We start from the raw sequence: 27,854 nt of genomic DNA on the forward strand, positions 1-27,854 counted from the left end.
CCATTTTAGTAGGCTGCTGCAGTGTGAAACATAGCTTTTTTTGTTAACTTATTTTGCAATGGTTTTCTCCAATACGCAAGTTGAATGGTGAACCACACAAACGAACACATCACACTATTGAAAAGCCCAACACTTCAGTAATGAGCATGTAGAGGTTTGGATAAACAGGTAATAAATAAGATGCAATCAGCACACTAATGGGATTGCACCAATAAATGAGATGGCTGTTTCCAATATGAGGAAAGCGCATGTATTTGTGCAGCACCTACCATGAGAGACAAGCTTGCTTTTGTGTGGTGTTTTTCACGGTCACTGAATGTCTCAAAGTGCTTTGCTGCCAGTTAAATAATTTTGAAATGTAGTCACTGTGGTAATGTAGGAAGTGTAGTAGCTGATTTGCACACACAAAACTCCCACAAATAGCAATATGTTAAGGGCCAGATAATCTGCTTCTGTGATATTGATTTTTATTTATTCATTTTATGGGAATTGGGAGTTGCTGGCTGGGCCAGCATTTATTGCTGTCCCTAACTGCCCTCCATTCCAGAGGGTGTTTGAGTCAACCATTACTGTGGATTTGGAGTTATGTATAGGCCAGACCAGGTAAGGATGGCAGATTTCCTTCCCTAAAAGACGGATGGGTTTTTTCCAAAAATTGAAAATGGTTTCATAGTCATCACCAAACTTTTTAATTCCAATTTTTGTTTATATATGAATTTAAATTTCACCACCTGCTGTGGTGGAATTTGAACTCGGGTCCCCAGAGCATTACCCTGGGTCTCTGGGTTACTACTCCAGTGATAGGATAAATATTGACCAGGACACCTGAAAACTTTGGGATCTTCTACACCCACTCAAGCAAGCAAACTGAGTTTGGGTTTAATGTCTGAAGTGAAACATGGGCAGTGTCCTTGGGTACTGCACTAGAACGTCAGCATTAATTTTTGTACTGGGGAGGTGCTGAAGTGAGCCTTGAATCCAGAACCTTGTGACATCAGAATGTACCAATCCAATTTACAATTGATTAAGTATTGAAAAATTGTAGGCACCTATGAAACCTAGTGAAGCCCTGCAATCATTTAGATTTTGATTGAAGAATAAATATTGGCTTGGAGGATTTCCCTGCTGTTCTTCAAACGGGAGGAAACATGGGTCCTCAGTTTACTATCTCATCCAAAAGACCACACATCCAACAGTGCTGTTCTCCCTCTGCATTGCCATGAAGTGTCATCCTAGATTTTGTGCTCAAGTTGTTGAGTGAAACCTTCTGACTCAGAGGTAAGAGAGCTCCACTGAGCCAAAATTGAGTCACTTACCTGCTTTGATTGCTTTAATGTGTGGCCAAATGGGCCACCTAAAATGGCAATTTGTAAAGCACTCTGGGACAATTGGGCAAGAACTAAAATAGCAGGCTCTGGCCTAATAGAGATAAACAGGCTGCAACTCAGACAACTGAATACACAGAACTAATCTCCAGGACAAAAGGGACTTACTGGTCAAACTGGGTTATTTACCAGACATAGGGGTGTTGTAACCCTTTATTTGGGAGGGAGGTGTACATCCTACATGGCCATTGGAGACACACCCAGAGATTGGTGTGGCAACACCCGATTGGATTTTATCGATCAGGGTGATCAAGTTCTGATTGATTGGCAATGGCCAAAAAGGGGTGTGAAACTCAATGGGGTATAAAGGGTGCTGCATAACCAAGAATCTCTCTCTCTCTCTCTCTGACTCCACGAACGAGCTACAACAATAGCGACTGTCACCAGCAACAACCAGCATGAGGAGAGTCACCACCCCCAAGAAGGAAGAAAGACCAGAGCCAGAGTGTCAAGCCAGACTACGCAGAGGACTACAGAGACCAACGCACAGATAAAGGCCAATATCTGCTTGGGTACTTGCCAGTCACGCAAAGTTAAGTCAAGATCCAGTATTGGACTTTAACTTTAGTATTTTCTGTAAGATAACTTATTGTTGGTTGTGTGGGTGATTATTGATTGTGTGATTTAAATAAATATTGGTTGAACTAACAAGAAGTCTACTTGCAATTCTTTGTCCATCGTTTAAGGATTAAAATAGACTGTACAGTACGCACAACAAATGGTTCTGAAGCTTTCTGGACACAATACCTGAAATTTTCCCAGTTATTCCCAATGGCACAGAACCCAGTGCAATTTATCCATCTGGAGTTATAAGATCATCCAACAATTTAAAAAGAGTGTGATTGTCCTGAGTGTTTACAAGACAAATGTTTTATTTTATTTCATTATTCCACACACAGGAAATGGGATATTATAGAAATACCAGTGGATTTCTCAAGTTGTATTGCAAAGACAACCAACCACTGCAAAACTATCTTCTATGACAGTAAATCAATCTATCATTTGAGTGTCATTTGATGTTGCTTACTTTTTCAGTTCCTCGGCCTCTGCTCTCCAAATATTACCCATGCAATTTCAATGGCTCATCTACTCAGCAATGAATTTTTTTTTTGCTTTGGCAGTTTTTCTCATCACTAAGAATGAGATTACAAACTTTTTGTCAGAGGTAGTTTTGGATTTCACCACTGACAAATTCCTTACCGTTAAAAACAAAAGTGGCTTGTCTTTATGTATCTCATACTTGGTAATTAAATGCCTCTGTAATTTGGAGGGTTTGAAAGATGCCTTGGACAGTCCTTGAGTACAAATTACACGCTGTGGTTGTGGTATGTCTGCTTCCTAATGTAAATAAAACCAAAATTCAAGAAGCTACTTTCATATTTCCCTACTTCTGCAGGGTGAGTTTATGTCTTTTACTCACATATGTCCGCTTCAATATTCTTATGGTTAAACCTGATGAAGGAAGATCAGTTACCATTTCTCTGTGGGTTTTGTTGTTTTGAAGGTGATGGTCATGCCTGGTAGTTATTATGTGTGTTTTGCAATTATCTTTCTCATTCTTAGTGTAAATTATCTTGGTTCTGCTGAAATAGTTAAACTTCATGAAGAAGAATTTACAAAGTCCTAAATTTGCATTAGCTCCCATTTTCAGCTTGAGGGCTTCACCACCCCATCAACATTTGCTTAACTGGAAAAGAACCAGGTGCAGCAAGTGGAGAGCTCATAACTTGCTCATTTTGTATGCATAACTTGGTCTGACTGAAGTTCAATTCCAGCTCCACGGCCTCCATTTTGAAAGCAGGGATTCCATCTTGTTTTGATGCCCTATCCCAACACAGTGGTGAAAGCCAGTGACTTGAATTAACCGCACCAGTAATGGTGGATGGCAAATGAGAGAAATAAAGGAATTATTTGGCCTTAAGCAGCATAAAATCCATTTGTGACAAAGTCATTCCTCCTCTTTCATCCACCCAACTCCTTCACAAATAAGCAGCAGTGTTGGACAGAGTCTCGAGCATAGTTGTGTCCTTTAATTAGAGAAGCACAATATAAGGGCCCATGTCTGAGGTGTGAGAAAAGTTGTGTTAACATCTTTTTATTAAATGTTATAATCTCAATGGGACATAAACTCCAATCCTAACTGCAAAGGCACCAACATGGTGACAAGGCCTAATTCAGACTAATTCCTGTGAATATGGATCACTCCAGTTTTTAATAAATCTTTCCCTTTAAATATTTTGAACAGGTGTCAATGACCTATTATATGCTTGCGTCTTTTTTCCAATCTCATATCACGTTTAATTCACCAGAAGTGTAACAGAGACAACACTGTATTGGGGCAAGGTCTGAGTAACATTGGTTTGCAATATCCTCGAGCTGACCTCAGACGGATGGACAAAATATAAAGGAGGGAAATTGGGACGCTGTATGAAACGTAGATACCGGGAATTCCACCCAACAAGTTATACAATGCACATATCGCAAACCTAAGTAGGCATTGATTCAATAAGGCATAAAATCAGATCTAACAAACACCCGGGTTATTTATAGAGAACGTTTCTAGAAAGCAATGATTGGATGGTAGAGAACAGGAAATAATTGTTAAGGGGTTGGATGTATTTTGTTCGGCAGCCAAGCGGTGTCAGATGTGTGTCAATGTTTAACTCTGGTTAACGCCCTCAGCCAGTGAGTAATCATCAGGCAGGTTCCTGGTCGACACATTCAGCCTGTTACCCTGTCTGGAGTAGTGGCAGAGGATGAAGTTTAGTACACCTGTACTGACCTTTCTTTGAAACAACCACCACATTTACTCTCGGGAGCTTACAGCCAAATTTCACCATGGCAGACTTTCCAGACAAAGTGAACACTCAGACCAGTACGAGGACTCACAGCAGCAGCAGCAGCACCAGTCCCAGGTTCTCCCCAATCGGAGTGGATATCAATTTCCTCAAATCCTCCATCGGAATATTGATGGTAGTGGAATTAGTAAGTCTGCTCAATTCAAATCTTGCTTTTCCCGCAATTATATACGTGACTCGTTGGAAATGCTTGCTTGACTGTTGATAGCCAGACTTTTTGTATTTTTGTTCCTTTTGCTGGATAATTTGCATATTGAAATGCATCAGTGAGTTCGCTATCGCACTGACTTCAATGTTAAACAACAGAGTGCAGATGGCCCGCCATAGAGCATCTAACATTGCATCTTTTAAAAGTGTTTCTTTTACCTATTTTGGATATATTTCACATTGTTAATTAACAATTAGGACATAAACGTATTGTAACTAAACTAAAGGGTTGAAGGAGAGGGTTCCAAATCATCATTTAGCTGTTAAAGGCTATTTTCTGCTAGTGTGTATAAACAGTTGTAATGGGCAATTTGACATGTAAGCAAGCATAAAGTACATCACTGTTTTTGTGCTTCCCTCCAATGAACACTCCACTCTTTGAAACTTGGCCATCCTCCAACAGCTCTGAACATGGAATCATACAGTGCAGAAAAAAGCCACTCAGTCCATTGAGGCATCACTGACTCATACCCAGGCTTACAAGAATGAGGGATATCTTATAGAAATGTATTATGAAGGAAATAGGTAGAAGCAGGGAAGTTGTTTCCATTAGCGGGTGAAACTAGAACTAGGGGGCATGGTCTCAAAATAAGGACGAGCAAATTTAGGACTGAGTTGAGGAGGAACTTCTTCACACACCGGGTTGTGTCTGCCCAGTGAAGTAGTTGAGGTTACCTCATTGAATGTTTTTAAGGTAAGGATAGATAAATTTTTGAACAGTAAAAGAATTAAGGGTTATGGTGAATGAGTGGGTAAATGGAGTTGAGTCCACAAAAAGATCAGCCACGATCTTATTGAATGGCAGAGCAGGCTTGAGGGGCCAGATAGCCTACTCCTCCAAGTTCTTTTGTTCTTATCCCGTAACCCCTCAAATTTTATCCTGCCATTCCCCAACCTGCACATTTTTGGACACTAAGGGATAATTTAGCTTGGCCAATCCATGTAACCCGCACTTCTTTGGGACAACACCAGAGCACTCGGAGGAAACACCTGTAGACATGGGGAGAATGTGCAAACTCCACACAGTCACCCAAGGCTGGAATTGAACTTGGTCCCTGGCACTGAGAGTCAACAGTGCTAACCACTGTGCTGCCTCATAAGCAACGTAAACAAGTCTTCCTAACTCTGCTTCAGCAAAAACATGGGGAGGAAGATTCTGCACATCCAGAGCAGTGGAGTTGGGGAACTGAAGATTTACAGGAGGACCTTCTTATAGGCAGGTCCTGTGTGCTTTCCTTGTCAGGTTGTGGTAGCAATTCCAGACTTGCTGGTCATGAGTTTTGAAGACCTAAACAAAACTAGCAGTATCCGGTGAGGGAGTTCCAAAGAGCAAAGGTGTACTGGAGATTTATTTTTCGCCTTTATATCAGTGACAAGTGCAGGAGAAAGCAACAAGCTGCTATCAGGGAAGCAGATGATACATGCCATGCTCTATTGACTGGAGTATATGGCTAAGATCATGGAATCATGCAGTGCAGAAGGCTATTCGGCCCCTTGAGCCTGCAGTGACAATAATCCCACGTGTTTAGCCTACTAATCCCCTGACACTAAGGGGCAGTTTAGCATGGCCAATCAATCTAGCCTGCACACCTTTTGGACTGTGGGAGAAACCGGAGCACCCAAAGAACACCCAGGCAGATACTGAGAGAACGTGCAAACTCCACACAGATGGTTACTCAGGAATGGAATTGAACCTAGGTCTCTGGCACTGAGGCAGTAGTGCTAACCTCTGTGCTGCCTTAAAATGGGGTGAAGCCTCAATGTCCCTGCTTTCTTCTGCTTGGATGTAAATTATTTCTTAATAGTTAAAGAGCACAAGTAGAAACTAGATAGGAAGCATTGTATTACGCCCATATTTCCAGGAAGCCCATGTCCCGGTGTACCTTGATACGGTTTTCTGATGCACATGGTACACCACAAACCTGTGCACCTACATCTTTCATGGCCTCATGGTATATCAAACTGCCTCTCATTCAATTAATTTTTGAGGTGTAAATACATTATCTTTTGCTAACAAGCACTGGAGTCATTTTGCACAGCAGCGTGGTTAAGATTTGCTGGCCTACAGGGAAAAGGTAAGGGAGTGGGATTTGCCAAATTGTCCTTGTGGACAACCAGCAGAGGCTTGACTGGCTGAATGGTTCCTTCACAGAAGGAGGTGATTTGTTTAAGGGACAAATGTTGGGGACAAGAAGAACTCCTTCAACAAGAGCCTCAAGTTTTTAACCTTTATCCAACAGGCAACATTTTCAACATTCCTCAGCATTTCACTGGTGAAGTGTACTTGGATGTTGTGCTCAAGTCTTAAGAGGCAAATACCCAGTGGTGTTATCACTAGACTATTGATCCAGAAACTCAGCTGATGTTCTGGGGTCCCGGGTTTCAATCCTGCTGAGGCAGATGGTGGAATTTGAATTCAATGACATGTAGCTGGAATTAAGCAACTACTGATGACCGTGAAACCATTGATTGTCGGAAAGACCCATCTGATTCATTAATGTCCTTCAGGGAAAGAAACCGGCTGTCCTTACCTGGTCTGGCCTATGTGTGACTCCAGAAGCATGAGTAACAAATAGTTTAGCAGTGGGTAAAAGGAATCTGAGTCCATTAAAGACAGATGCAGCTGACAAAATAATGGGAGATTTATTGAGTACTTTATTTCCATGAGAGGAAAGTTTTTGGCCCAAACTTAGTGACATGATACCTTGGTCCAAGCGACTTGTCATAGGGGAGTTGATATCTAACTGCCACACCCCATGAGGGGTGAGGGGGCTTTGGCCTGCTATCAGGGATTCCATGACCCTGCCAAGTCTGTGTATCTGCTGACACCATAACTCAGATGTGCTTTAACCATACATTCCAAGGACGTCGTAAATCCCAACTTTCTTTCATGTTTCATTTTATTTTATGTATGGTAAGTTCTTAACACTATACATTATTACTTGATAAGAGAAAGTGACCCCAGGAAAGATTAAGACAAGAGCACTCGGCAATTAAAGAAAGGGAAGATGATGAGGCCAAGCAAGAAGCTGAGGGAGCGCAGTAGACTGTGGGGAGAACCAGTGCTGCAACTAAGAGACCAGGACTCTCGAAGGTAGCTTTTCTATATGATACTCATCAGTATATTATGACTGACCAATATTGATGAGTCAGATTTGGAGATTGATATTATAGGTATGTGAATAAAGTGGTGCATGTGTTATGCAAATGGTAAAGTACAATTGCCATCCTTAAGTGAGCCACCTGACCATTGAATGTTCTTGTGAAACAACAACAAAATCAAAATATTCCTCAAACAAAATGGTAATATACGGTTGAGTAGGATCACCAAGAAATCTCATTTTGCTCTAAAAGGGAGAACTTCTAACATGATCTATCATGAAATATTTAATGTTTCAAAAAACACAAATGTAAAAAATGATGTACAAATGCCATCTTTGATACTAATAATGAGGAAATGGGTGTAGATGTATGTTTTGATCCTGAAGATTTTGTGTAATGCCGAGGGTGTAGAGAATGATTGGCAAAATTGTAAATCTAATTATACTAGAATCAAGCCAAGTAAATTCATTATGAAAATAAATATATTTTTGTGAGAGAATTTTGTGGGATTAAAATGATTGATTAAAATAAATGTGAAAGAAGCTAATTAAGTGAAATGTTGAATGAATCTGTGGCATATTAGGAATTGCTTCATATAAATTCCTTCATAGAAACGTTTCTCGAAACTGATTTTCAACACTTCAATCTCATTCAGTCGATATGGCTGTACGGTGAATATTTCAACTCATTATCTTATTAAACACTTCTTCATATTTTTAACTTTTTAATTCCTTTATTTCCCCAGAAGTAGAACAGGGAGCCCAGCTTGTGTTTTTTTTTAAAATAAAAGAATTCCAGGAGAGGAAAAAGTATTTTTGGATTTGATTTTTCTTTAAGGCAATGTGGAAAGGAAAGGAACTTAGATGACATTTTTCATCCCAGAATGTTTAAAAGAAGTAAAGTAATTGCAGATGCTTTAGTTGTGATCTTCCAAAATTCTCCATTTTGGAATTTTTCCCTTCAATTGAAAAATGATCTTTCTCCATTATTTTAAAAAGCTTAATGGGTGAGAGAAACCAGGTAAAATGCAGACTTGTCAGTTTAATTTCAGTTGTGGGGAAGCTACTAGAAATTGCCTTGTAGGGATCTAGTGACTGAACACATGAACAAATATGAAAGGCCCAGCCAGTATGCTTTATTTAAGAGCTTGTCACGTCTTGTTAGATTTTTGAGGAGGCCACTAATAAGATGGTTAAGAAATTCTGTCCATGGACACTATCTATATGGATTGCCAGAAAGTATTCAGTAAGGTTCCAGATAAAATTAACAAAGTGAAACTGTTTAGATTTGGACATAGCTTTTTTGATGTGACGAAGAAATTTGTCTGGAGGTCAGAGTGGAAACGAGGAGCATATATTCTGGCATGGTGTTTCCTAGAGATCTACTCTGGGGCCTTATCCTCTCACCATATCTTTCACTGACTAGGTGAAGCCACATAGAGTTATAACTTCAAGTTCATAGATGGCAGTTTAGGAGGAAAAATAAATGGCGCAAATGGAGATAGAGATGGATTTAAGTGAATAGGAAAAGCTATGGAAAATGGAGTTCAATAAGACTGGAGTATTTTCTAAATGATGAGAACTTAGTAACTAGAGGAGCAAATGTTTGGGTGGTGAAGTATGCAAATAATTGTTAGTGGCAGGTATGAAAAGGTAATGGAATGTCTTAAGAGATTTGGAGTGCATGTATGTACATACATGGGTCTTGGTTAATAAGGCTGGTGAGCTGCAATCACAGGTTACCATGTGGGCCTATTTAAAAACCAAGTGGCAGTATCAGAGACCTAGTTCAAAAGGATGAGGATTGGGTGAGAATTCAGGAAGGACAGGGAAAGAGTGTAGTAATATTGGTTAAAGAAGCTACTATGACATTTAAGGATGTATTTATCTTAGACGGAATTCAACAGGTTCACTAAGCTAACTGCTGGGATTTTTTTGAGAAAACTGCATAGGCCAGTATTCTCTAAGAGTTTTGAAGAATGTGAGTGAAACTCATTGAACTAAACAATAGTCTAATAGAACATTACAGGGTAGATGTGGATGGGATGTTTCCCTCTGGTTGGTGAACTTAGAACAAGTGCACACAGTCTCAGAACAAGCATCAGGCCATTGAAGCCTGAGATGAGGAGGAATCTCTTCACTTGGAGGTGGTGAATTTTTAGGATTCTGTGTCCCAGAAGACTCTGGAAAGTCAGTCACTGAGTGTGTTCAAGACAGAAATCAATAGATTTTGGGATACTAATGACACTAGGGGTATAGGAATAGTGAGAGTAGATGATCAACCATAGTATGTTTGGGTGGTGGAGCAGGCTTGAGCAGCTGAATAGCTTCCTCCTATGTTTCAATGTCTTTGACAGGGAGCCAAAGAGAGCAGCTTTGGTTAGAATTGAGAAACAATGGCACTGACTGAATTGTTCCACAGGGAGCTTGCATAACCCTGGCAGGCTGAATGGCCTCCTATGCTGTGTATCACAGTGACGCTAATAGACGAGCTATTACGCTAACAGATACTTGCTATAGGCCACTAAATATTGGGGATGCAATAAGGAGCAACTTGTGGAAAGATGCAAGAACTATAAACAATTGCTTGGCAGTGCAGAACTTGAGTATTGATTGAAAAAAGAGATGTCGAAGCTTTTCATCTTGTACTCGCACTGATATTCAGGAAATATCCTGATTTAAGAGAAAACAATTTATTCTATATGAGAAGAGTGTTACCAATCAGCACCTTCCTCTCGTACAATACAATGTTCCCCTCTTTTTATATTGGTCTTCATGAGTAAAAGATGAAAAACTTTGTCTTTTTCAGCAACTACAAAGTGGTGCTAATGAGGAAAATTTCAATTCTTCTATCACAGATTGGGATGGTAACTGTGGAAGACAGAGGGGGAGGAATATTACAATTCAGGGTTCACTACAAAGTAGAGAATCAAGCTGAATGTAAATAAGGATTTATGAGTATTTGGGGGGGGGGAAAATGTGTTAATAAATGAAAATCAGATTGTATTTGCTAAAGATAAATTGTATTTGACTGACTGGATTGAGTTTGTTGAAGTAGCAAAGAGGGTTGATAAGAGTAGTATGCATCTTCCGCAAGGCATTGATAAGGTGCCAGATAATAGATTTGCTAATAAAATTGATAATGGGCACTGGTAGTGAATATGGAATTGGTTAATGGACAAATAAAACAGCAGAGAGTAGTGATGAATGTTTTTTTTCAGCTGGGGAGAGAAATGTTTCCCAGGAGTCTTTTTGATAAATATTTATCACCTGGAATTGAGTAAATGGCATCATTTGAATGTTAACATATGACACACAATTAGAAAATGCTGGAAACATTGATAAGGATACTGTTATGATCCTAGTCCAGAGGCTCCCAGTTTTTTTGGGAAGATCCAGTCAAGGATCAATAACTTTGGCTTCACCTGACGAAGAGGGGAACCTCGAAAGCTTGTGAGTTTACTATCAAATAAGTTGGTTGGACTTAAACCTGGTGTTGTCAGACTTCTTACGTTGTTCTCCTCAGTACAGAAGAGATTAAGTGAAGGTTTATGATGTTGAAAATAATCATGGGTTTCGATGAGTAAGTAAGGGCAAACTGTATCCAGCAGAGTAACCAGAGAGGGTTCACTGAGTTGATCCAAGGTATGGAGGGATTTTCTTATCTAAAAGTTAAGTAGGTTGGCCAGTACTCCAGTTAGAAAAATGCAAGACATACAGGATTCTCGGGGTGGGGGCGGTGGGTGTGTGGCTTGACAGGGTAAATGTTGGGTGGTTGTTTCACTTTGTGGGAGAGTCTGAGTTCAATAGTGCTTACAATTCTGCCTGAATGAGAAATGAAATTTCAAAATGTCAGAGTTACCAAAGAATAAGAGGAGGATTGTCCATGCCAGTTATCAGTTAACAAGTGTGTGTTAAACATTCTCCCATTCCACATTGCTTTGTCGTGTGGACTTTGAAACCTTGTTGCATTTCACTGATCTGTCTTGGCGAGCATTAAACTTTTTTATTTGCAATGCAGTCACTGTGCAAGGCTGACTCAACCGTCTGGTAAGTAGCTTTGTGTGTACAAGGCAATTGTTTTCTTTGCACAGAGTGTAATTATTTTACTTCCTTCAAACAAGCATCAATTTATGACCTTATTTGCTGACCTTCCCCTCCCCACAAGAATGTGACTCCATACTTTGGAATGTACCATCCTTGTTAACAGCCTGTTGGGAGAAGGGAGTAATGATTTGAAGTTACGAAATATTAGTTTCCAGCATGCAGGTCATTTGAACTGACAGGTGAATGCCAGAGTTGGGCAGCACGGTAGTACAGTGGCTAGCACTGCTGCTTCACAGCTCCAGGGACCTGGGTTTGATTCCTGGCTCGGGTCACTGTCTGTGTGGAGTTTGCACATTCTCCTCGTGTCTGCGTGGGTTTCGTCCGAGTGCTCAACTTCCCCCCACAGTCCAAAGATGTGCGGGTTAGGTTGATTTGCCATGATAAAATTGCCCCTTAGTGTCCTGGGATGCATTGGTTAGAGGGATTAGTGGGTAAAATATGTGGGGTTGGGATTGTGGTCAGTGCAGACTTAATGGGCCAAGGGGCCCCTCTGCACTGTAGAGTTTTATGGATAGAGTTTATGCTCCACATGAGCTTCCTCCTAACTCCTTAACATAAACGCCCTTCTTTACTTCCCTCTGTGCTCATCCAACTTCCCCTTTAAATGTATCTGTGCCACTTATCTTCACTGTTTGCTGTGGTAGTGTGTTCCATATTCTAACCCATGTCTGGGTAAAGAAGGTACTTCCTACTAGATTTATTAATGACTATCTTATATTTATATCTCTTCATTCTGAAGTGGAAACGTGTGTTCACCCCATCAAACCCTCTCATCATTTTGAAGGCCTCAATCATTTGGCCTTCTCTTTTTTTAAAGAAAGGGGTTCAGCTGTTTAATCTTTCCTGATATCACTGTGTTCTGGCATCACTTTAGGAAATTAGTTTTTTGCCTTCTTTACTGCCTCTGCATCGTTATAGGTATAGAGACCTGAACTATTCAAAGTATTCTCAGGAATGGTTCAACCAAGGCTCCATTCAAATTTAACATGATTTCCTTGTTTGTCATCTAGAAATGATCTATCATGGATTATTTGTATTTATGGCATCAATAACCTGTGATGCTGTTTTACCAATTACTACTTCACAATCCGCATTTTCCTCTGTACCATTTAGACACTACTTCTCCCCACAGTATATATGGCCTGCTTCCTCCCAAAATGTATTTCCTTATTTTTTTTTACCAGTATTGAGGTTCATTCACGATCATTCTGTAAATTTAGTAATGTCTTCCTGTATTTTTCTTTTGGAGCTGCTCTCAGTATTAACCATGCCCTGCTGTCAGTCACAAATTTTGAAGTTGTACTTGCAATTCTGGAGTTCAAATGGTGAACAACAATGGTCCCACTACCAGTCCTTCACTTCCTGTCACTTCCCAATCCAAGTAATTATCTTTAAACCCCCAACAATCTGTTTTATAACCAACTTGTTGTTAATTCTATTACTTGTCCCCTGACTCCATAATTTCTGACCTTTTGTAATGATTTTATTATGTGGTATTTTGAGTGAACACTTCCTGGAATTCAAATATTCAAAGCATTCAATAAAGCTGATCATTTATGAACTTTTTCAAATCCATGTTGTATGTTTCTCTGATCATGTGGTGCAGTGGGTGGCACCCCTGCCTCTGAGCCAGAAGCTCTGGATTCAATGAGTGCAAAATGGGATGGCACATTCATAACACAGTCGAGTGGATTAACTGTTAGCCTGTAAAGCCCTTTTAATACAGGTGCTAGTAGGCAGTAAGAGCCGGAGAGTTTTATAGTCAGCCTTTCTATGGAAGATGACAACAAACCACCACAGTACTTTGCCAAGCATAGCAATGGGCCAATCCAATGGAAGTCCAGGGTGGCTAACATCCTCTTAAGGTATGGTTCCTGAAACAGGAAGAGATGTTTCTCTATTACACCTTTTGAAGGATTCCATTAATTTTATTATCAGTGACTTTGTTAATTAGAATAAGTCCAGTGAGCCATTGAAATAGGAATCGCATTAGCCGCCCTTATGATTTATTTTCCTTATTAGCTTTTAGCTGATGCCTCATGCTTATTTAACTAAGCTGGCTGCAATTTTTCTGCTTGTCCTCATTTCCCAGCAAGCTTCCATTAGATTGCTTAGTGTGCCGGTTTTTTTTTTAAATGAAAATGGATCCCTCCTGATGGATGATTAAAATTTTAAAAAGATATTTGCAACCTGTTGGGAGAGACTACAGCCTCCAGTGAGCTGTGCAATGGAACAATGGTTCTTTGGCATTAAATGGGAGGGCTCAAGTGACATGGCATCAATGTATCCAACACAATGAGTTTTATTTCAAGTAGCAGCTGAACAAGTACTTCAACTCCAATGTCCTGTGCCTGTTGTCTTCGTAATGGAGCTTAGTGCTTCCAGTCATGCCTGAACTCGCAATTATTCAGTCAACATCTGTAAACTCTTGAAACAGTGGACACAATAACCACTGATGTTCAGTGCGTGCCACTACGTAGGCCCATCTGCTTTGCAAGTCTATTTGTTGTATTTGATCCACTAATTCATCTACAAAGTGTGAGTTACGCACTCGGTGCAAAATCCCAAGTTTTACAGAGGGAGCTTGAGAATAGGTGCTGCACGTGTTTTGCAGCTTTGCCATTGACCCATTTGGGTATGCAATAATGTATAGGAGATAGCAACATGTAGCACATTAACATAAGGAAAATAGCTCTCCAACACTGGAGCTATAGCACTCGGGGGTGTAAAACCACCAAATCCACCAACTTCCTAATGAGGGTATTTTTTTTTACATCTGATTTATTGGTTGAGGACTTTTTGTATTACACATTATCTGCATATCGTGATTGGTCTTCATAATACTTTTTGAACCCACAAAAGTAACATTTGAAATGTTTGTATGCCAATGTTACTTGGAGCTCCAGAGCACATGCTCTTATTGCCAGTTTTAATGAACAATGAAAAGTGATGAAGGATGTTATTTGCATCCACAAAAACAGGCTCATGTTTGTGATCTGAGAGGCCAGGAACACCTGTTGGACAATGGGGTGATTCTCCAAGTGCAGCGGAGGCTGTTTCATGGGCTTCCCACTGGGTGTCTCGGCCTCTGCATATCTCTCAGCCAGAGTTAACATAATCAGCTCCACGCTGTTAGCACATGGACATCTTTTCCATTTCGTTAGCAGGCTGGGACTTGATTCTCTGGACTTGCTCTTTGGCACTGCCCCAGGCAGTGGGGGAGGGGGTGGGATCCTGCTGCCACTCTGCATTGGGATTGCACACAGGGAAGGGGTGATCAGGGCTGGCCATGTGGGTGGGGTAGGGTGTCGAGGCTGCCGGATGGGGCTGTTGGGATTATCACTAGGGGGCAGAAGCTTGCCCAGGGAGTTCTAGGAGGCCAGTGATCAGGTGGTGGGTGGGTCAGGAGGCCAGCAGTGTGGGGCTACTGCGCATGCACCAATCTCGGTGCTGACAGATTGACGCATGCGCAGTGGCCCACTCAACACTATGCTGCTGGCCTCGGATGGGAATTAGATCCTGCCCACAGAATCCCACTGAGGCACTCTGTGATGCAGTGTGTTAGAGATTCATTCTGGAAATTGTGCTGGAAAAAAAACAGTGGAATTTACTCTTTAACAAAGGGTTGTCTGGACTCAACGTCAGCTGTTTTCTCTCCTTGCAGATGCTGCCAGACCTGCTGAGATTTTCCAGTATTTTCTCTTCTGGTATTTACTCCCTTTTTCCTGCAAATTGGGGACTTTGGCTGGGATTCTCCCAAAAAAAATTCAATGTCCTGTTAACTAAATTTAAATACAATTTGGAGAAGTCTCTCAAAATCTAATGATGAGTCTTTATACTAGTATTTTGGTATATTTCAAAGTAAAACATTTAGAATTAAGCTTAGTTTTTAAAAAGCAAGCAATTCCCCTCTTTGTAGTATACTGATCCTTAGTTTCTAATTCAGTAATGGTGATTTTTTTGACGCATGCAGCAGGCTGAGATTGTGAAAGGGGCAGAATGAACATATGTAGCTTGCTGAAAGGACGGTACAGTGCTGTCTGGTACCTTCATTCAAGTGCTGATCAAATGACTTGATCCAAAGAGTCATCACATTCTGGTCACCTCGCCATCCACATGCAAGCACTTTCCAGCAGAGAATGGGTTTAAGATTTGATTTTTGCCTTATTAGTCAGTTAATGCCACAACTAATTACAATGCCCCATACTGCTATCCTGGCTGAGATAACAGACTGTGCTCAGTTCCACACTTTGCCAGTCGATGCTGTTGCAGTCCAAGGAACAACAACAATACCTCAATGACATAGGATTACGTTTCGAGAGAGGTTTTGTACTGATAAGGGAAGCTTATTGAAGCATGCCATGCACTATGACAACACATTACAAGCCTAACACTGAAGCCATTGTTTTCACTGCAGTGGCTTGACAATAGAAATGCAAGAGTGGAGGAGAAAGGACCAGTCCTTAAAACAACAAGGCACAAGAATCAAACCGTTCTTTCTGATGGAGGATTTGTAAACAATCAAACGCTTCATTTTGGGCAATTTTAAAGTGTTGCTTCCTGTATGTTGTAGATGCTGGCAAACACACACAAGCAATGATAGGCTATTTAACAAAAGAGGTGGGGGGACATATTACAAGAAAGCAAGATCCTCCTCTTACCTCACATCACTGTTCCTCCCTTGCTAGCCTAGGAAGATTAAGGCCAATTTTAATTCTGCTCGTGCTTCCCTTGGCTGAAACCCACAAACTAGGGACCTCGGCCTACACATCCGAATACCAATTCCAGTCATTTATTGTTCCGCTGAAACAGAACCACCAGAGGAACTATTTAGAACTGTAACTAATCCTAATGGTAGAGAAATTTTCGAGCATGCCATCAATTAAATAACTGTTAAAAGAACAGTCAAAGATACCTGACAGTACTTGTATTTGAGCATAGATGTAATGTGACTTCATTAAGAGAACATATACTAATAAATGCTTTGAATTTTGTATGAACTGCTCATCTTTTAAAATGCAAGATTTGTTTAACTTTAATGAGATGCAAATACAAACTACATCAGAAAGCATTTCCATGATAACATTTTGTGCTAATTTGGAATCCATGAGATAAGGTATCATTGACCTTTTTTGGTTTTGTTTTTATTCCAATTGAATCAAATCAAGTCCAATTCAGAGTCTTGACAAATTGAGACATTTCCAATCCAAGCTGACAAGACAGGGCCTCCTGTCTTGGCTTGATCTACATGACCCAAGCTGATTGGATTAGGCATAGCTCCTCCTCCAAGGCTTGATCTCATTTGCATCTTGGCCAAAAGGCCGAGATGCTGCTTTTAAAAGGAAGGAGAGGATATTAGCACATACATTTCACTGCTGAATGTGGACTCCACAAAACTCTGTCCAGTGACACTGCCAGTTGGGTCAGATCTACTCTGGAGTTGGTGATCCACCCTGATCAGACCTGCATGGTACCTGGAAAGAAGATCTCTGGGCAATGAAACCCCCCAAGTAGCCGAAGGCAATGTGTGGGACAAGCGGGTGGACGCTGACTCATCAGCCTGCACCAGGAGGTGGCCTGTGACAGAATATCATACTCTCATGATAAATATACACTCTGTTGTGCAGCTTGGGTTGGGAGCCTGCAGGTGAATCCAACTGCTCTACACAAACATCAGTAGCTCGGACTGAATCAGAACGAGAATTGGAAAGATTGCCTATCAAATTGAGAGCCTAGCAAGGTCTCTCTCTCTCTCTCTCTCTCTCTCTTCTTCTTTTAATATGTGCCAAGTCCATCAGGAAACATGTGGATACAAGGGGGCTAAAAATGCTGGGTAGCAGAGGTACTCTGGTCAAAGTCTGTCTATACGTGAACAATGTCACCTTGCTGCCTTCTGCTTCGATCTAGCATTGATTTATTAGATAAGCAACTGCAACCAGTTTGAAATAAAAACAGCAAATGGAGGAAAAACTTAGCAGGTTTGGCATGTTCTGTTTCTATTTCAGACCTTCAGCATCTGCAATATTTTGCTTTTATTATGTAATCAGTTTGAGCTGGCTTTGCATCGTGGCAATCTGAGGCAAGAGTGAGACTACGTTCATTTTGGGAATGGGGCCAATTGATCCTTTGTCCTCTTCATCAAGTCAAATTACACGAAGGTGCTGGCAGTAGGGTTCAGAGGGACTACGGTGTGCAGTTAAGAACTGGAAGAAGCACGTTGCACAACCAGGAATGTGGGAGCAATGTTCCATTTCCATTGCACATAAGAACCTGGTCATTAGGTGTTGTTGCTGTATGTGCCACTGGTCTGGCCCATTCTTCACTCCTGTGCTTGGGCAATCACGCAACCATCATCTTTTTAGCTGGGAGCTGAAAGTGAAGTGTGGTTGCACAAAGAACAAAATGTACACACCTTTAGTTAAAGGAGGAAAAGGTCAACAAGACTCTTATCCAGATGGCTATCATGCTGTGCAAACACCCAAGTGTTGAGCGTTGGCTTTATGAAAGATGGTTTGGCCAATGTTACTGTGAAACATTCCAAGCAGTTGGACTGTCGTGCCAGCTAGAAAAAATTATGTAGAGAAACACCTATGGCCATAATTATTGGTCTGCACAAAGAGGCTCTGCGAGGAAAGGGTGTGTTAGATGGTTCCCAGAGTAGATTTTCAAAGTCATTTGGCAGAATGCCTCATCACCAGATCTTTCAAACAAACACCAAGACACAGCCTGACTGGTGGTGGGAAAGGCCATTTCCCACCTGAGCCTTCCCATATATCTGGAATTTTGCTTCTTCCATACATTGCACTTGGAGGTGGCTGCGGTGAGGAAGAGCCTGATGCCCGTCTCTTTATGGGATGTGATTTTTGCATTGAAGGCCTAGAGGGAGATGCTATGGTTTTTGTCAAGCGTCATTTCCATAATACAGGGTGTTGTCAACCTGTTTTGCATTTTAAACAAAAAGCTTGGCAGTTAACTGTTCCCTGGTGCATAGTTAATGGCAATACTTGTGCCATTTAATCCACTTGCCAACCAATCAGCACCTTCTCAAATAGTATAAATTGTTGTTCCCTAAAATGTTTTGACAGCAAGTCTCTATTTTTAGCAAAACAAAGAACGAAGAACAACCCAGCACAGGGCACAGGAAACAGGCCCTTCGGCCCAACAAGCCCGCGCCGCCGCATCATCCTACACCTATTCTACCCTGCGTGTCTACGAATAGAACCCCTGACTTAGCCAGATTCAGGGGAGAATAGTGACAATTTGGTAAAACCAATCAGCCTAAGAGCACATCTTTGGGGTGTGGGAGGAAACCGGAGCGCCCGGAGGAAACCCACGCAACCACAGGGAGAATGCGCAAACTCCCACAGACACAGGCCCAAATCCATGTATCTGCACAGCTAGCAGTGCTAGTCACTGAGCTGTTGCGGCGCCCGTCTACCGGTCCAGGATCGAGCACACACACCGACACGAAGTACTAGGCCACTCCTGGAACCTCCAAGAGTAGCCCACGCACGACCCACTGTGTGCATGCCCCTCGTTTGACAACAAGGTGGACCTCCACCCGCGGAATAAAAAGACAAAAACGTTAATCACAAGCCTGCCTTTCCGGTCTCTCCCGAGGTTCTAACCCTTATTTAATACCCCTACCATAACCCTCCATCCTCGTTTCACTCATGTGCCTATCTAACTGAACCTTAAACGAGTCCAATGTTCCCGCCTCCTCCACCCCACTCGGTAGCGCGTTCCATACCCCCACAACTCTCTGCGTAAAGAACCTTCCTCTCATATCCAAATTATATCTCTCCCCCCTCACCCTTAAATCATGTCCTCTTGTATTTGTTACCAATCTAGGGAGCAGTCTCTCACTATTGACTCTGTCTATTCCCTTCAGTATCTTATATACCTCTATCATGTCCCCCCTCAATCTCCGTCTTTCCAAGGAGAACAGTCCCAGTTTCTTCAACCTTTCCTCGTACCCCAGTCCCTCCATGCCAGGCAACATCCTGGTAAACCTCCTCTGCACCCTTTCCAGAGCCTCCACGTCCTTCCGGTAGTAAGGTGACCAGAACTGGACGCAGTACTCCAAATGCGGTCTAACCAACGTTCTATACAACTGAAGCATTAGATGGCAGCTTTTAAACTCTATCCCCCTTCCTATAAAGGCTAACATCCCATAAACCTTCCTGATAACATTCTTCACTTGTGTTGCAACCTTCATGGATTTGTGAACCTGCACTCCCAGGTCCCTCTGTGTTTCTATACTCCTAATTTATCTACCTTTAATCAGATAGCTCCTCTCTACATTATTCCTTCCAAAATGCATCACCTCGCATTTGTCAGGATTAAATTCCATCTGCCACCTATCTGCCCAATGCACCAACCTATCTATATCCTGTTGTATCACCTGACAATCCACTTCGGTACCCGCCAACCCTGCCATCTTGGTGTCATCAGCAAACTTGCTGATCACACCACCTATGCTCTCTTCCAAGTCATTTATGTAGACTACAAAGAGGAGAGGTCCCAGTACTGAGCCCTGCGGCACACCACTGGTCACTGGCCTCCAGCCGGACAAAGTCCCCTCCACAACTACCCTCTGTCTCCTATTACCCAGCCAGTTCTCAATCCACCTAGCTACCTGACCTCGTATCCCATGCGCCTTAACCTTTTCTACCAGCCTACCATGAGGGACTTTGTCAAACACCTTACTGAAATCCATATAGATGACATCAACGGCTCTCCCATCGTCAACCGTTTTTGTCACCTCCTCAAAGAATTCCACCAGATTCGTAAGGCAAGACCTCCCTCTAACAAAGCCATGTCGCGTATCCCCAATCAGACCGCAACGCTCCAAATGCTCATACATCCTACCCCTAAGTACTTTTTCCATTAATTTCCCTACCACCGATGTCAAACTCACCGGTCTATAATTTCCAGGGTTATCCCTACTACCTTTTTTGAACAGCGGTACCACATTTGCCACCCTCCAGTCTTCTGGGACCTCACCTGTGTCCAAAGAAGAGACAAAGATTTGCGCCAGAGGCCCAGCAATTTCATCTTTCACCTCCCTAAGCAGCCTGGGATAAATACCATCAGGCCCCGGAGCTTTATCCGTCCTTACACTACCTAAAAGCCCTAGCACTTCCTCCCTCGTAATAGATATTTCCTGCAACTGATCCTCAGCTCCCTCTAACAGACCGCACGATTCCGAACCCCTCTCCTTCGTGAATACCGACGCAAAGTATTCATTCAGGAGCTCCCCCAGTCCCTCCGCTCTATGCAAAACTCAAGCTCTATGCTACCAACAAAAAATAGAGCCTTTGCCATTCTCAGCTTTATGCTAAGTATCAGCCATGGCTCAGTAGTAAAAGGCTGTGGGTTCAATCCCACTCAAGACTTGAGTGCACAATCCATACTGCACTGTTCGTGGTGGCGTTCTTCAGACAAATCATTAATCCCAAGTGGATGTAAAAGATCTTGTTGTGCTGTTTTGAAGGAAAGCAGGGGAAATTCAGTGTTCTGGTCAATATTGATGCCACTACCAACTTTCCTAAAACAAATTATCTAGACATTAGCTCAATGCAGTTTTACAGGGGTTTGCTGTGTGGAAATTGGCTTCATTTCCTATAAGAGTGACTACACTTCAAAAAATACTTCATTGCTTCACAGTCAATGAGTGAAAGATGTTATATTAACGTCAGTGTTTTGTTTCCTGAAGTTTTATTTTATTCTGTGCAGGTTTTTGGATTGTTGGTATGGGCGTTGATTGCTGGCTCAGTAATCTCATCTGGTGATGGTGCCTTTGGATGGGTGATCTTCGTGGCCGTCTTGATGTGGATACTTACCATTGTTCTTTTTCTCTTCTACCTGTTGAATCTCACACCTAAACTGCCAATGGTGCCTTGGCTGCATCTGGTAAGTTCCATTTATTTCTTTAAAAGCAGCAAATTATTGTAAATGACACTCCAGAAACAAGTGGGATCCATGACTGCAGTGAACAGGCTTCCTAATTTACATCATAGAATCCCTAAAATGCCAGAGGAGGCCATTCAGCCTATCGAGTCTGCATCAACAATGATCCCACCCACACCCTATCCTCTCAACCCATATGTTTAATCCTAACACTAATGAACAATTTTAGCATGGCCAATGCACTTAACCCACAGATCTTTGGACTGTGGGAGGAAACAGGAACACCCAGAGGAAACCCATGCAGACACAAGGAGAATGTGCAAACTCCACACAAACCACAACCCAAGCTGGGACTCAAACCTGTGTCCCTGGTGCTGTGAGGCAGCAGTGCTAACAACTGTGCCACCCCTCAATGTCAGGAGTGGGATCAGTTTGTTTCAGTTAATCAGTTCCTTCCATTGGTTTCTCCTTGTTGCTATTTTTTTTGAAAGGTAATTGGTAAAGAGCCAGGAGGCAATATGAGCAGAAGTTTTTGTTGCACAACAATGATGTACCTGAAATTGTGATGGAAGCAGATTCAATAGGGAATTGGACATGGCCAAAATTACAGGGCTATGGGGAAAGAGCTGTGGGATTAACTGGATAGCTCTTTCAATCAGCCAGCACTATGGGCCAATGGCCACCTTCACCGTTTTAGGTTTCTACAATTCCCAGTGATTTTCTTTTCTGTACTTGGGTTTATCATACAAAGGCCATGTTAATTTTTGTTATTATATTGTGGAGTTTATACTCTTTGGGATTTTTTACCTTTTGTAAATAAAGCACAATTTGAGCCCCAGACTTTTCATTTCGACATTCCTTGGCAACTTGTTCTTTTTCAAGATGCAAGTCAGTCTCAACACGGGCTGTGGGAGTGGCTAGAGAATTGTACCACAAGTTCATGTTGTCATAGCAATTGTTCTTGGTTATGATTTTAAATGGTATGTTACTTTTGTATACAGAGTGACTGACTGGGAAGGAATTGTTTTGTTCCAGTGGTTTATTAAATAGGAAGGCAGTGATATTGTCACTGAACTGGTAATCCAGAGACCCAGGGGAATGTTCAGGTTCAAATTCCACCATGGCAGATGGGGAAATTTGAATTCAATATAAGTTTTGGAATTAGTAGAATGATGACTGTGAAATTGTCATTAGCAAACCAGATGGGTTTTTAACGTCCTGGTCTGGCCCATATGTGACTCCAGATCCAAAGTTGACTCTTAAACGGCCTAGAGAGCCACTCAATTGGGAATGGGGAAATAAATGTTGGCCCAACCAATGACACCCACATCAGGACTTCCAAATCTCTGATTTCCTTAACTGTACTTCAATTTGTGATAGAGATTCTTAGAATGAGAAAGAAATTTGTAAAATGTATTTATTGCAGCTTGAGACAACTTACATGTGCTCTTCACTCTCCGTAGAGTCTGTATTTTAACTTGGGTGCTACAGTTCTGTACTTAACTGCCTTCATTACCAATGCATCATCCGTTGACCCAACATCTATTAAAGGCACTTACAAATACAACAACCGAGCAGCTGCTGCGGTGAGTCTTTATATGTATTTTAAATTTACTGTTGCATTTTTAAATGGTATTTTAAAAATCATACATTTGAAATGATTATGTATAAAATACTCATTCCGTTACTGTTAATCTTTTGAACTGAATGCACATGCTTGTTCATTTCTCGTTCATGCACTATCCAGCTGAATGGTCAGCATTTGAACCGGCTGAAAACTCTCTCATTACTTCTGATGTAGCTATTTTGTAAAGCTGCTAAAGTGAACAGGAAATAACTGGGTGTTTTTCAGTTTGTATCGAGTCAGCAGGACCAGCCACACATGAGATTTGAATGGAATTGGCTGTATTCCCTCTTGCTGCAGAATTCAAATTGAACGAATGTCTCCAGGATTGGCCAGATGAAGCAGTACAGCCTGCAGAAACTGGATCACCTCGTCAGAAAGTGTGCTTTATAGAACAAAGTCACTAATCTAGTTTCAAAATAAACTAATGGATCTTTGTTACATGTAGCACAGGGTAATTCTTCCTTCATTAGATTATTTAAATTTGCATATCGAATTAAGTTCTGAGTCCAGGATTCTTTTATCATTGTTTGTTTGGCTGTTGCCAAAACATAACCCAAACTCGATGGGATAATTATCCTTTAACATGTAATTTTGACCTGAAAATCTTAGGAAGGTTCAGTCCAGCACATAAACCAAAAGCAATAATAATCCTAATTTTAAGAAATATATGAATCAGAGGAATATGGGAGTATAGGCCATTCAGCTCAGAGACTGCTGCACTCTCTAATTTGTACCATGATTGTGTTTACCTAACATTTGATCCATATTATATTCTGACAGTACAGAAGGAGGCCATTCGGCCCATCGACTCTGCACTGACCACAATCCCATCCAGGAGCTATTCCCATAACCCCACACAATTACCCTGCTAATCCCCTGACACTAGCGTCAATTTAGCACAGCCAGTCAACCTAACCTGCATTTCTTTGGACTGTGGGAGAAAACCAGAGAACTCATACAAACGCCACATGGACAGTGATCTGTGATGGGAATGGAACCCACGTCCCTGATGCTGTGAGGTGGCAGTGCTAACCGCTGTGCCAGCATGCCTTTTGATTGCCCTTTTATTGAACAGTGACAGCCTTCTAGGAGAGAGAATTCTAGGTTTCCAATTTAATTTTAATGTGTTCTAAATAAATCTGTTTGAATAATGGTTTATTGGGATAATACCTTTGGCTCAAATAAGAGGTTTTATACTTGTGATCATTATTGTTTTTTAATATAGTTGAAACTATAAATGATTCTAAATGCCCTATTCAAAACTAGTTTTAATTACTAAACTAATAGTTGAATAAATGATCTTATGTTAAAGTTTGTTTTAAAGATGATAACTAATGAAATATATCATGAAAAATGTCAATGCGATTAATTCAGAGTTGGGACTGTTTTAATTCTATTGATTTATATAAATTTAATACGTACTTTAAGCAAAGTATGCTTCTACCAAAGGCACTTAGCAATTTGTGATTGACAATTTTCATCTTGCGGCTCCTAATACTTATTGTTTTAGCCAATATTTTTGATAGGGTTCTTTTGGCTTAACACAAACACACTGGTCCTGGTCGATCTTATTGAATATCTGTCGTTTTATGCATCTCAATTAACCTTCAAAAGGAGATTAAAAACCAAGTTAAACAGTGTAATGAGGTAATATTATTATGAAATGATTTCTGACAGAATATTTCTGGAAAAAATTGTTTTACTGGTAGATCTACTTTTTTTTTAGTTTGTATCCCTCACCCTTCCTTTAAACACTGACGCGCAGACTTGAGTTTAATTTTAGGGGAACCTGAAACTCTCTGGTACCTCATCCAAATTGCCATGTGTGTTTGTGAGCCCAGATGGTGAATGAACATCAGCAAACAATATGATAGCAGCCCCGCCCGCCACCCCCACCGTCATTTACTTTCCAGCAGGAACGCTTATTGATCTTTTCCAAATCCCCTACTTGCTTCATTAATCTCCAAGCACAAGTCAGCAGCTTCAGGAGAGGTGGGGCTGGGTGGGAGGGGGAGGAAGAGCAATCTGTCTAAAGTTTAAGACTGGACATGTCTGATGACATGATGTGCTTTTCCCACAGTTCTTCGCAGGTGTGGTGATGATATCATATGGAGTAAGCACCTTCCTCTGCTTCCTGTCATTGCGAGGGCATAGTAGCAACGCAGCAACAAGTCAGGCCACTGGAAGAAATTCAGCATAGACTTTTTCACCAAGGTGAAGGTCACAATGTTAATCTGTTATACATATCTGAAATGATGAACAGATTGGGTTGTCTCAGCTGCCTCAAAAAGCACACTCCATTCCAGCTCCCCCCACTTACACTGCAGTTACCAAGGATCAGAATAATTCATTGAATTTTAATTTATTAGACTTTTTCTGACTCCTCTGTCTTGACAATATTGCAACTTTTCTTGTAAGTTTGACCCTCTATGGTATCCTCTCTGTAACAGAGTTTACCATATTCTCATCATTTTTTTATCCTTGCCTGAGGAATTACAGCTGTATTCCAACCACATGGAAGTGAACTACATTAGAAGCACCTTAAAAATACCTACCTGTACAACAATCCTGAATGTTGTTAAAATATCTTAAATTATCCCTTTGCTTCCTCTGCTGGATTGAGTGAAGGTGGTGCAGCACTTGGCAGAGCAGAAGGCCTTGGGCTTGTTAGCTTAAGCAGGGTCCTGTGTGGTGGAGGAGGATGAGTTGATTACCTGGTCCTGATCACTATCCAGTGGCACATGCTATTATTTGTTTCTGACTGGATGCTAAGTGAGGCTCAGCTGTGATTCTTCTCTTGGTCGATGAGCCTGTCAGTATTAATTTCACAAGTAGAACTGTTATCTCAATGCCAATACTTTCAGCATGGAATGAAGAACAATGAAAATCCAACTGTGCTTTCCATAGCAAATGGTTGCAATCTTTTGTTATAAAAGCATGCACTTAATCATATAATGCAGTACGTTGGAGGTTGGGAATTTAAGTCTTCGAGTCCTTGAAATCCATAAAGTATGCATATGCTTCCAACCCAACAGGATCATTCACTATAACTAAACATGCTGCTGTACCTATTTAATCTTGCATCCTGCCAGTAATGCCAATCAATTGCTCTGGAATCCAATGAACTCAGCAAAATGGCTCCAGTCACTCTAGAAAAGTACATTTAAAGGAGTGAGAACTAGTGTGTGAACACAGTACAAAGGTTTGCAACATCGTTTTACTGTTGGTGCCAACAGCAGTGCCAGAGTAGACATGTTAGAACTCCAATGTATAAAACTAGGATTGTTAATCTAGGGCAGCAGGATAGGGGTGTTGAGGAAGAAGAGAGGATGAGGTACTCAGTAGTCCTGAGTATTGCTGGTGTACCAATCTCATCTGTGTTGGTATGGAGAAGCTGGAGGAGAAACTGAGCATTCAACTTGCAGAGAGTGCATCCAGGAAACTTCAGTCATATTGAAGTTGAATAAAAGAGATATTTTGTGTCTTTTTAAAGAAAATATCAAGAGGCACAATTCAAGGAACTAAACCAAGCTATAATCGGAAACCAAAAATGGACACCTCAAGCATACAAAATATTAGGAAGGGATGATGAAAAGATTAAAATGGGTGGTTAAAAAGAAATGAAGAGGGGTGGAATCCACATCTGACAATGTTGGATTGAAGGGTAAGGGCATGTGCAAGGGGCCAGAGTCAAAAGTGTTGGTGGGCTGAAGGAAGTTAGAGATTGTCTAACTCTACTAATGAGTGTAGTATTGCTGAGAAAAGAGACACGCTGAACAGATGCCAGAGTTCCAAATTTCAAGGGGAGCAACTCGTTAAGCTACAAGAGAAAAGGGTACTGATGTGTTGGCAAGTTTGATTCCGGCCAAGGTCAGTTTTTCAACCAACTAGTACCCCTTTCTCCCACAGGGTAAATTGTTGCAATTGTTTGAAATTTGGCTTTCTTGCATTTGTCCTGATTAAGTGGCAACATGTTTCTCTTCAGCAATTTTTCAGGCTGGACATTGCTTGGGGTACAGATCAGAGGTGAAGAATGTTTGTTTTCTTTAGTTGTTAAATTGTATGGCTAGAATTAAATAAACTTTTTTAAATTGATGCAGTACATATATTTATATAGTACTGGGTGAGGAGGAAGGAAAATTAAGTGCAAGGAAATAAAATCTTTCAAAACAGATTTTTAATAAAATTTTAGTGTCAAATGCAAACCTATGTGATCATAGCAGGAATAACCTTCAAAATATAAAGCTGCAGTCAATGTAGGAGATGAGTGCTATTTCAAAACAGTTCAAATTTGCAGAGATCAGTTGTATTTTTGTTTAAGACCTCCCAGCATCTTTATAAAATACACCTTCCACTTTACCTGCTCAAATATATTTATTACTGTTACTATTGTGTATCTCATTTGTTACAATTGCAAAATCTAAAACAAAATGAATCTGGTTCCAGTGAGGATATTGATTCTAATTGTAACAATTAAAAAAAATTACATAATCAATGTAAACTGACATTTCTTTAATTCTTAAAACATTATATTTGTATCAAATCACTCATCTGTTTGCACATAATTGATCATTTTTCAATGTGTTACATTCTAATAAAAGGAATTAGTCACCAACTTTTGGTTGTCTGTTGTCCACGTTGATCAATTCTAAAGTAT

At 41.0% G+C, this 27,854-nt stretch overlaps 1 protein-coding gene across 1 annotated transcript; it reads left to right on the top strand.

Moving 5' to 3' along the window:
* The first annotated feature begins 4,066 nt into the window (after positions 1-4,066).
* Positions 4,067-27,801, top strand: LOC145341986 (plasmolipin-like). The gene is made up of 4 exons (XM_080187110.1): positions 4,067-4,370; positions 21,397-21,573; positions 23,034-23,156; positions 25,278-27,801. Exons 1-4 carry the CDS (start codon positions 4,224-4,226, stop codon positions 25,395-25,397), a joined length of 567 nt encoding a protein of 188 aa, XP_080043236.1. The 5' UTR covers positions 4,067-4,223; the 3' UTR covers positions 25,398-27,801.
* Positions 27,802-27,854: the final 53 nt, after the last annotated feature.

This window comes from Carcharhinus amblyrhynchos, chromosome 4 (genome assembly GCF_965287045.1).
Source record: "Carcharhinus amblyrhynchos chromosome 4, sCarAmb.v2.hapA, whole genome shotgun sequence".
Taxonomy (NCBI): Eukaryota; Metazoa; Chordata; class Chondrichthyes; order Carcharhiniformes; family Carcharhinidae; genus Carcharhinus; species Carcharhinus amblyrhynchos.

Bases quoted from the DNA above. Each gene is read 5' to 3' on its own strand.
- LOC145341986 (XM_080187110.1), top strand. From the start codon at position 4,224: ATGGCAGACTTTCCAGACAAAGTGAACACTCAGACCAGTACGAGGACT. The intron at 21,574-23,033 runs GTAAGTTCCATT...CACTCTCCGTAG, and splicing joins TGGTGCCTTGGCTGCATCTG to AGTCTGTATTTTAACTTGGG. The intron at 23,157-25,277 runs GTGAGTCTTTAT...CTTTTCCCACAG, and splicing joins ACAACCGAGCAGCTGCTGCG to TTCTTCGCAGGTGTGGTGAT.